The 11,151-nt window shown below is 45.7% G+C and overlaps 1 protein-coding gene across 1 annotated transcript in view; it reads right to left on the bottom strand.

Annotated features, from left to right (window-relative positions):
- Window positions 1-1,039: 1,039 nt before the first annotated feature.
- Window positions 1,040-11,151, bottom strand: part of FRMD1 (FERM domain containing 1) — a 30,881-nt gene continuing 20,769 nt past the window's right edge. The window contains exons 6-13 of the mRNA XM_009329203.1: window positions 10,077-10,232; window positions 7,727-7,792; window positions 7,452-7,520; window positions 7,087-7,261; window positions 4,521-4,856; window positions 4,252-4,380; window positions 3,439-3,518; window positions 1,040-1,327 (exon numbers count right to left, since the gene is read on the bottom strand). Coding sequence (XP_009327478.1) covers window positions 1,040-1,327; window positions 3,439-3,518; window positions 4,252-4,380; window positions 4,521-4,856; window positions 7,087-7,261; window positions 7,452-7,520; window positions 7,727-7,792; window positions 10,077-10,232 — 1,299 coding nt within the window. The remainder of the gene's footprint in view (window positions 1,328-3,438; window positions 3,519-4,251; window positions 4,381-4,520; window positions 4,857-7,086; window positions 7,262-7,451; window positions 7,521-7,726; window positions 7,793-10,076; window positions 10,233-11,151) is intronic.

Raw genomic sequence — 11,151 nt, 5'->3', positions numbered from 1 at the left:
ATGACCTATCCATGACTAAGTTGGACACAGTCACTCTGTCCTTCCAAAGTGACTTTCTCCAGTCCATACTTGCCTCCTAAGCAGAGGAAAAATTTCTAAGGAACAGATTTATTAAAAACAAAGAAAACAACAACATAAAAGTATGATTCAAAGTAAGGGGTGGTCATGCCTGGACAAATTCTCCAGTCATACTCCTGTCTTCAAGAGCCAGTCAATCAATGCTCTTAACTTGTTTTCTGTACTCTCAGAAGCAGCTGAGTCATTTGTTTTATCCCCTCCCCCATCTCCCCAAGGATATAACCATTTATTTACCAATCTGCATCATGGCAGTAGTAGGCAGCTGAGAGACAGTTCCATTTGTTGCATTAAAAAAAAAAAACAAAACACCACCACACACTGCATTTGGCTGGATGCTTCCAACAAAACAAAACAAAACAACAACAAAAAAAGAGAAACAAACTCCTGGCAGAGCAGGTCTTGCTCCCAGTAAAGCAAATAGGCAACTTGTGTTCTTTACAACAGGCTAGACGCTTCCATACACAGACTTCCAAATGTGCTCAGACCATATCCTGGCCTGACAGCTGTTGGCAGTGTTGCAGCAGCACAAACTCAGGACAACCAAACTATTTGTACACTAGCATTAACATAAATGGACCACAAGAGAAAGGCAAGAAGATAAACTGACATAGACTTTACATTTCTTTCTGATAAATCTATTTAGACACAGTGTTTGCTTTACTAGCTCAGCTTCTATTTTGGTCCACTGTTTTTGGTTTTTATGTTGGTTGTGTCACTGCTAATGGCGCAGGCCACTTCCATTTTCTGCTCAGACAGACACTTCAAATGCCAACGTTAAGTGCTACACTCCAGTTGATTTGCCCTGTAGTCAGGTCTGCCGAAGTGATGCCACTTACTGATTATGGAGCTGAATAACAAAGCCGCTCACAATCTCCTGCAAGAACCAAAGTGACATCACGTGTTAATGAGGTATATATTTCCATGATGAGCTGTTTCCTGGTATGGAAGAGCTCCAATCTCATTACACCACAAACTCCTCTGGGAGCTGGTCCTCTCCCAGAAGATCCAAGGAGAGGCAGTTCATGGATCGCTTCCCATAAAGGGCAGACTTGGTTTTGCAGTCTGCTGTGGAATAAACGCAGCCATAGACAGACAGCTTATCCTCCAGGCTGCAGCCAAACGTGTAGCTGTGGGATGTGTCCGAAGACAGCGTGGCACTTAGTGGTGGGTGCCGGTGCTTGTAAAGGCGGATGTCATCCAAGCTCTGGCTGTGCTGGTCTGTGCAGCTCCTGCTTTTGGGTGATCTGACCTGCCAGTTCAATAAGACACATGCGAATAAAAACCAATGAGCTCAGACACAGCCTAGCCTAAGGTTGCTGGCTATGCACGCTACAAGTTTTCCAAAACTGTTCTTCCACTCCTTCAAACCAGCCCCACCAGCCTTCTGAAAGATGTTGGCTTAATGAACAAGCTGTGAACCATTAAGAAATTACAAGCACATTAAGCTGCCCTGCCACGTTGAGCCAGATCCTGATCTCTCTGCACTGTGTCCTCAGTGTCCAGTACAACAGGTGAAACACTTGACAGGTATTGGCACCTGAATGACCTGACGCTTCTTGGCAGATCCGTGCAGTCATCCTCAAATAGACAAAGTGCACCTAACAAAAAGTTACCCCAACTGCTTGAACACACTGAGTTAGTGAAAGCCTAATGAGCTGAAAGGAAGGTTCAGAAGGCAACCATGCAAACTAATAGGTTACAGTGTCCAAAATTCACTAAGTGCAACATACAGTTTCATCTACATAACATCGTTCAGCAATGAAGAAAACAGAAGCAACAAACCAGCAGTAATTCCCAGAGGCAGCGTCTTGCTACGCAAGCTGTAGTGACTTGGCCTCTGCGGAGGAACTACTGACTGTCCGAGACTTTCCCACCTGTTTTTTCTTACTCTGTCTCTTCATAATCAGCTTTTAAACGCTAATATTAAGGCTGATTTCAGGAATATCACTTTTAAACCAAGACCCTTCTGTTGGCAACACAGAAAACTTCCTCCCAGCATCACTTCTCTCACCTCCACAGGATGGGAATTAAACAGCTACCCTGGGGAAACCCTGTGCTGGCTCAGCAGCACTCTCAGAAACAGGCACACGCTATACAATCCGGTCAACACTAAGGAAAACCAGTCCTGCAGCATTTAGTTATGTGGCCTTGGAAGGAAAGTGTTTCGGTTTTGTTTTTTTTAAAGATATACCAAATATTTGATGCATAGAAGTGGCAGCCAGGTCTTTGCTATTGCTTAAACAGTCCTATGTTGATCAGAAACATTCTTATGAAACAGATGCCTCCTGATCAATTAATAGCATAAGCATGTGTTGGTAAAAGCATTAATGTAAAAACATTACTTTAAGCAAGATGCCCACTCCCTGGCCTTGCCCTCTTAAGTAATTCCACTCAAATATAGGAATAAGTTCATTATGATTTGTACTGCACTGTCTTCAGCTTTGGAAGAAACAACCAAGATTTTATTTAAATCTCCTATAGCACTTTACAGACTATTTTGCTGATAAGTGAAAACTTCTTATCACTTTTGACTGGGTCCAGGAAGAAGCATGAAGAGATAAAAAAAGTCCTAAGAATTGATTGAAGTCCTTGTTCAGAAAAGTTCAGGGAGTAAAGGGGAAAACGATGAACAGATTTTTTTAAAATTCTTTCAGCAGATAAGGCTAATTTGGATTTGGAGAGAGAAGAAATGGTGGAGGCTTGTTTTGTTTTTTTAAAAAAAAACCCACAACATTTCTACCCCAGTGGGTACAGCTATACTTTGAAAAGAAATACTGTTTAGCCTTAAAAAGACATTTTTATAAGCTTTTTCCAAGCACAACTTATGATATGACATATTTTACCATATATAGTTGCCTTTTCTCAAGAGTTTGATGAAAAGAAAACATTGACAACAAAGACTTCAGCACACACATAGTATAATCACACAAATGATAGTAATTAGAGCCTGAGCATCTGGTTTTGCTCTGATGTGAGCTCCTTCTGGCTTCAGGAGCAGGAAGATGATCAAGTTTGCAACCCACATCCAAACTGCATGGATGGTCTTGGCTCTATATTGCACTGAAAATTTGCAAGTGGTTTATTTTCCATTTCCCGTCTGGAAGCCTAAGGCAGATGATAGCTGGCTTGCAAGATTTCCATGTAGATTGCTCCAAACCTCTCTATACTATTCTGGACCCAAACACTGCTCTCATCCTATCCCTGATAGCAGTAGCTGGCCAACAGCTGGTTTTGGTTACACCATTTAAAATCAGTCAAATCCAGACCAATCAAGTTCACCTGATTTACAGCTGTCTCCATTACACTAGACCTTGGTTCAGTGCCCACACACAGACCTCCCTGCCGAGCGCCCTGCCTTACCTGCTGAAGGGATTCCACACTTTGACCTCTCATTTTTATTAGCGTGACTTGCACCACAGACAGCGATTCCCGATTTATAGCTGCAAAGGAGAAGGAGGAAGTGAAAAGCGTTGCAGGTTTGAGGTTTTGTGGGCTGGGGAAAAGGGAAGTTGTTCTCACAAACTACATTCAAGCAGCGCTATCCTATAAATATATGTATACATCAGTAAGCACACTCAATGCTCTGGGAATTTTGCTCACAAATACTCTTTTTGCCCTTAAGGATCAATGTTTAAAAACTCAAGGAAACAGCTTCTCACCAGCTTGTCCCATATTCACCCGTCTTGGTTTGCTATAAAGGCTGTATATCTTAAGGCTAGACAGCTCCTGCGTGACCCCATTGTCTAGCATTCCCTGTATCACAAGCCACAAAACTTTACCTGTTAATTCCTGCGACTAGCCCATTCATCTGTGGTTGAACCCCTTGGCTGTTTTGTGGTATACAAGATTTTAAAGCAAATTCCTTCACTACAAAAGGTTTACCTCAGTTATCTTTTTGACATTAACCGACTATAAACTTGGCAAATTTGGAGAAGGGAGACCTTGAGGAGCACAGAGGAGAGCAGCACTGTACAATATAGGGTGCTGGCCTTTAACCTCTAGATGAGCTAACTTCAAATCCTGTTGCACTAGGGCAGTAAGTAGCACTGGCAGTTGTTTGGAAGAAGATACAGCTTTCTTAGATCCCTCAGATTATGCCTGGCTTGCCAAACATATCTTCCTGTTGGTAGAGCCTAAAGAAAAGGACTGAGCAGTAGCAGAAAGCCATCTCACCTTGGCAGCTAGCAGCATCTAGAGGAAGAGATTCAACAGATTCTCCCACAGTGGCCTCCTCTAACTGGTCTCCCTCTAAAGGCTCATCTACAGGCACCTCCTCTGGCTCATCTACTGCCAGCTCAAGCTCTAGGAGGAAAAAAGCGGCAGGAGAAGGGTTAGCATTACACTTCCGCTGCAAGCCGCTTCACATTCTCTTACTCCCCATTCTCCTGCAGGAGAAAGCAAGAGCGGGCTTAGAAATTGCTCTGCATCTCCAAATTCTTTACCATCGTCCTGAGAGTCATCTTCAGCCCGCCCTTTGCTGCCACTGTCAATGCCAGAGCTACCGTAGCTGACGGTTGAGCTGCAGGATTTCTCTTTCCTGTGCACCCGGTCAATGCTGAAGGGCTCATCCACCGACATTTCCACTGACACCCGGTGCCTGGAGTCAGCCTCGATGCCCGATGTGTGAGAGCTGCCGTGGCTCCCTGTGGACTGGCGTGAGAGACGGTTATCCCTCCGGCTGCCCCCGCTGCTCCCGCTGCCACGCGAGTTCTTATCACATGGGTCCAGGTCCATGTCTAGCGTGTCACTGATATAGGACTCCCGGTAGCGCTTCTTCTCTGAGGAAGAAAGATGAGAGAAACCAGTGGGAACTTTAAGCAAGACTGAAGGAAGGGTAGCAAAAACAATCAGTAAGTTCTGGGACTGGCACAACCCGACAATTAAGAAACAACTGCTGCAGCTACTGAACAAATACAGGGACAGTTTTGTAATTTGTTTGCTCAGCAGATACTGGGATGCCCAGCTGGTTGTAAATTCATTAGTCAGTCATACCTGCAGTAAACCCAGCATCTCCTGAATTAGAACAGGCAGGTAGAGGCAGTTATGATACAGCAAATAGTAGCTTCCAGAATGAAGGAAAGGTCAAAAAAAAACAAACCCAAAAAGGGAATTACTTAACTAACCTAAGTGCTCAGTCTTTAAACACAGAGTACATTGTTTCTCGAAACTGTCACCAACATATGGAGACAGCTAAGAACAGGATCCCCATGGCTGGCATTTATTAATGATTTATTAATTTTTTCTCCCATGGCTTGTATCTGTTACCTAAAGAGAGGTGTGCTGAGAGTGGTCAAGAAATCCACAAGACTAGTAGACACAAAACAACCTAGGGCCTTTTGCTCACACGCTCTTGATTAGTGAGCCTTTCTACAGGTGACTGGCATGTGCCACTGGTTGCGCCTGCACAGCTCAAGGCCACTTCTATAACCCCACTGAAAGGAAAGACAGAAATAGCCAAGATACATGAGACCAAGGGCTGCCTTGCCCTGTACGCCGATTCCACACAACCAGTGATCACCACTTCAGAGATGGATGTAAGCTCCTTAGAGTTGAGATGGGCAATAACCAGAAACAAGTCTCTTCCTGACTTCTCCCTGGAAGGAGTCAGCATATGTCCTCAGACAAGAGGACCAACTACTGCTGGCTGACTTCTACTGACCTTGAAGGTAACGATACAAGGCTTACAAAGCCCACAGAAGACAGAGAAAGTGTGAATGGAGAATGCAGGGAACAGCAGTCAGGAAAGTAGGGGAAAACCTCTAAGATCATCGAGTCCAACCATCAACCCAACAACACCATGCCCACTAAACCATGTCCCTAAGCGCCTCATCTACCCGTCTTTTAAATACTTCCAGGGATGGTGACTCAACCACTTCCCTGGGCAGCCTGTTCCAATGTTTAACTACTCTTTCAGTAAAGAAATTTTTCCTTACATCCAATCTAAACCTCCCCTGGCGCAACTTGAGGCCATTTCCTCTCGTCCTATTGCTAGTTACTTGGGAGAAGAGACCGACACCCACCTCGCTACAACCTCCTTTCAGGTAGTTGTAGAGAGCAATGAGGTCTCCCCTCAGCCTCCTTTTCTCCAGGCTAAACAACCCCAGTTCCCTCAGCCGCTCCTCAGAAGACTTGTTCTCCAGACCCCTCACCAGCTTCGTTGCCCTTCTCTGGACACGCTCTAACACCTCAACGTCCTTCTTGTAGTGAGGGGCCCAAAACTGAACACAGTATTGTGTTCAGTGAACACAAAAAAATTCAGGAGAAGGCTAGAGGGAAGGGGACACAATCCTTTGAAAGAAAACCTATGCAATGCATTAAAAACAGTCACCAGGGAGAGGTAGGCTGAGAAGTTGTAGGAAACCCAGCTTGCAGAGCTAGAAAATGGAAGGAGGCAAGCTGAGAGGTGATGAAATGACTGAAGTTTGCCTGGAATGGTACCAGGGACTGTCAGAGTTCAAACCACTTGTTCCTATGGAGAGGGGACCCCATCAGAAAAGACAAATTCTGGGGGTCCTGATCTGGTCTCAGGCTGTTTCTGGCACCTAGCTCTTAACTGTCGGACACTATAGACTAAGTTGTGTGCAGTGGTTAGTAAAGGGCACTAAGAAATTAAGACACAGGCTCACAACTTGTACTGCTGCTTGAACACAAGATTTTATCCCAATGGAGAGCTTCTTATTCAAAATTACTTCCACCCAGAAGCATGTGTCAAATGTGCACAAACTGGGAGCACAGAGAGCAAGGATCTCCTCTTACTTAAAGGGAGATATTCCCCCTCTACTGCTCTCACACACACACTTTCTGATCACGGTCTAGCAATGTGGGAGCCATAAACACTTCCCAGTAATGGACTGGAAACATATCTAACACCTCTATTTCTCTCACCGGCTTCCTGATAAGGCAGAAATGCTGTTAATTAGATAAAGAGCAGCCACCATGAAGCAACAGCAGAGCCTAACATGCTGTACTCTTCCCCTTACCAAAGTCACCTGCTCTTCTGTAACGTACCTTCAGCCTCCTCCAGTTTTCGGATTTGCTTCAACACTGGCTGGATATTCAGAAAGAGCCGGTGGCTGTTGCTGAGGAGCTGCAGCAAGTGCCGTGACCTGAATGGGCAACCCGTGTAGTAAACCAGTTTCCGTGCAGAGGGCAAACCATCTGGCTGGATCTCAAATTTCTTCCCCTACATAAAGAGGAGAGATGCCAGAGAAATGAGCAAGAGCATGTTTTCAGCCACACAGCTACCAGAGATAGCTGTGGTCTTGTGTGTACGAGTTGCAGGACTTGCCATGGCAGTGTGGGCAGGCCGACAGCTTTGCCGGGTCCCAGGTTGACAGCCCGCTGCCAGATGGCCTCCACTCTGTCATACTCACCAGAAATGCCAGCTTCCCAATGTGTGACCAGGGAAAGTCGTAGAGGAGCTGGCGAACGTGATTCACCTCCTGCAACACATCAAACTTGGAGTGACACAGGGACTGGCAGGTACAGGGTGGAGTCAGCAATGTGCAAAGAATTTGCAAACAACCAAGAATTTGAGATATGCGGAGCCTGGCGCTCGCAGGGGAGGCAGAGGAGCGGGGGGGGGAGAGTACGGGGGAGCTGGGCACAGTTAATGCTACACCAGAAGGCTTTCACGGCAGTCTGTTACCTGATAGATGTGCATTCCTTTCAGGGTCAGGCCCAGGATAACCGTCGGGCGATCCTCCTTCTTATCCTAAAAGAACAGAAGAGCCCGGAGTCAAAGGTTAATCTACAAAGACCACGCTCTTGTTCTGGCACCTACTGCAGGAGAGGTAGCAGGACTGCTCATCAGGCAGATGCCATCAGCTCATTTGGTTTTTATTGTGTTTGTAAAGTGCACCTTCCCTTGTTGACTCCTGAAATATCTACAACTAAAATCCCCTCATGCTGGGCGTCTCAAGCATCTCACCAGCAAACGCCCTAGCTGCCCTGGACAGGGAATCCTGTAGATTTAGTGATTTGAGGGCATGGACAATTACTGCTCTCAGAGGTACCCTGTAACCTCTGACACTGCCACACGCTGTCTCTGCTGTCCCTATGAACATGGACCACCCTCACTCTCCAGGTGACAGAGAGCCTGAAACAGAAAGCACGCCTGTCCCCTTCTCCTTGCCATGGCACTGCTGTTCTCATCCAGGGACTTGCTGGACCTTAGGTGTCCCTTGGCCAGGAGGGAGCTAATCAATGCCCAGAGTTACAGGGACTTTCCTTCTAACCTTTTGATCTCAGTGTTGGGAGCAGGTGGTTTTAAATGTTTGCGGCTGGGTTGGAATACTGCCTTGTTTTTCCTCATGCTGTATCTTGATACGACATACTCGGTCTCTAATGAGATTCCTTTGCTTGAAGACCAAAAAAAAAAATCATAAACTAGTTCTTTCAGTTTTTCCTGGCATGGCAGAGTTAGGGAGGGGAACACATACTTTTCTTGCTAGGAGGAGCAGGAGGAAGAAAATTTTTGGGTAAAAATTTATGGGCTCACCAAGCTCAAACTTTACATCAAAACTCTCTCTCCTCATCTGGCTTGTCAAGATGCAAGCCTTATGCCATCACATTACCTCACCCTTTGCCCCTGGTACTATCCATGTCTCCAGTTTGAAGTCACTAAGAAATGCTTTCTGCCTCCTAAGGACAAAGAGCTTTGCAAATCAGTATCGGTCTGGAGGAGAGATACGGGGCTCAGTGCTGTGTTTTCTTTTGGAGTTCCCAACCTCAGTAGCAGCCGTGAGGAGGGTGTAAGACAAAAGTGACTGCTTTTGAAATCTCAGGGCACCCAGCACACCAACACCTTCACCTGGCACCCCTGTGCACTCAATCAGGAGCTTTGTGACCCGGGTGTCACCTAGGAGAAGGATATCTCATCACAAGATAACTGTGTCACACGGCAGGAAGAATGAATCAAACAACACATGAAAGTTACCAACGCATAAAATACAAGTTCAAGTCAGACAGGAATTTGGATATTAAGAGCAACCAATTTCACAGCCCTGGTGCTTTCAGATCTAAATTGTACCATGCCCTGCCAGCTGGATTTCTTACAGCATTCAAGTGTAACCAACCCTCTTACGACTGCATCATTAACAGCATTAGAATCAAAACAGAGAGGACAGAGGAGAGGTAGGGGGAGCATCTATGGTTTGCGAGGAGCTGAAACTAAGCCTGGACTACAGACCAAACTGGAACTTATTTCTTCCAGAAAATGCATGTTTCTCCAGTAACTAGAGCTGCTTGGTCTGGTCAAAGGACACAGATAACTCTCATACATAATTCCCACTGAGCACAAACAATCAAGAAGTTTAATTATGAGTCTGACAAAGTGGAGTATCTCCATTTGGAAAAAAGGTCCAAGCCATTCCTAGTTGCACGAGCAGGTTTCACTCACTTAAGTGGAACAGAAAGCTTCTCTTTAGTCCTATTTCTAGACCTAAACTCTCTTAGCATGTGAAAATGAAGCGCATTCTGTTTAAGCAGGCTTGGGTAAGGAGTCTAAGACTCAAGGACAAGCAACAATCCAGGAATCTAAAAACCGACATACAGCTGAAAAAACACCTCTGACAGGGTTGGAGAGGGAGCAGTGCAAGAAAAGTCGGGATGACTCAATGTCACCTTCAGTTATTACATGAGATTTGTGTGAAAGCTGGCCAAACTGTTGTCATCATTTCAATGGACTGCAACAAAAAAAAAAAGGCTTCTCAGCAATTTCCCTGGTGCGAGTCTACTGACAGGCAGGGAGAAAAATTAAGTTTTGCCATTCCTGTGGCCAGTTTATTGCCTAAGGAACAAAACTAGATTCCAGCTATACCTGTATATTTGCAACAGATTTGTTTGTGGAGACAGGACTCATTGGCTGAACATTTTAGACCTGTTTGGCCTCTCTGAATCAGAGGCAACCATCCCTCAAAAACAGAAAGGAAAAAATGCAACGGTGCACCTAATTAATGATAGGAGAGAAGTTAAAAATAAGAAGCTCTTTGTTTAACCTTCTGCAGCCTGTAGAAGTGGACGGGCACATCTTCCAGCAGGCAGGACTCCTTAATGAACTTCAGCACCGCTTCCTTAGCGCTCAGCCCTTGCTGTTCTCGGTGCATCTCTGGGGCATGTTTCAATATGTAGTCGCTCCCCCTCTTCGCAATTATCTAAACCACAAGGAAAACAAACAAGTCAGCAACTCTTCAGCAATCCCCATGGGAGGCAGCTGTGATCAACAGCAAAGCAGAGACTGCAGGTGGAGGAGGTTCATACAGTCCCTCAAGATGTTAGTCCATGTTCACCTCTACCTCTCTGGAAGATAAGCATTTAAAGCAGCCCAGATGATACCAATGTCTCCAAACAGATCCTAGATGGCAAAATCATAACAGATCAAGACTACAGAGGTCGTGTCAGCTCTTTTCATTTTTAAGTACTGGAATTAGTTTTCCTAACTCCTGGCATCCATAAACACTTATGGGCAGATAACAAATACTGCTCTGCATGCCAACACAAGAGCAACATCTCCAAACGCTGCAGAAATGCTAGGTGGTCCTTTTAAGACCAGGAGCTACACATTAGGCTTATTTAGCACTTCCATCCTCAAAGCGGTGGATAACACTATCTCAAGGTATTTTTTATCTGTCAGGAGTGGTTGGCAGGCACGTGGCTTTGCTAAGAAGTAGAAAAACCCGCACTGAGCCTTTTGCTCCTGCCCTGCGAGTGCCCAGTTCCCATGCCTGCCCACATCCCCTCTCCTTACAAGGCTACAGGACAGCCTGGCCACCTCCCGTGCCACACTGGCCCCTTCCAGGCTGCAAGCAGCAGTGACAGATAAGAGGGGTGTTGGCTGAATTCACTTCACAAAATCCCCCACTGTTGGGGCCATTTAAAACTAGATCCTACCAGGTACCCAAGAACATCCTGCCAGGAACAACCTGTCCTGGCTCAAAACAACCAGACCCCATCACCACCCACTTCCATTTTACATTAAGCCCCTTGTTTACTCTGTTCGGTAACACCTCTGCCCTCCTCTGCATGCCCTTGCCAGATTAGTTGCCCTCCCACGAGGAAGGCTGGGCTCAGTGG

The sequence above is a fragment of the Pygoscelis adeliae genome, unplaced genomic scaffold, assembly GCF_000699105.1.
Source record: "Pygoscelis adeliae isolate BGI_AS28 unplaced genomic scaffold, ASM69910v1 Scaffold77, whole genome shotgun sequence".
Taxonomy (NCBI): Eukaryota; Metazoa; Chordata; class Aves; order Sphenisciformes; family Spheniscidae; genus Pygoscelis; species Pygoscelis adeliae.
Note: the sequence above shows the minus strand (reverse complement) of the source record. Positions and strands in the feature narration are given on the sequence as shown.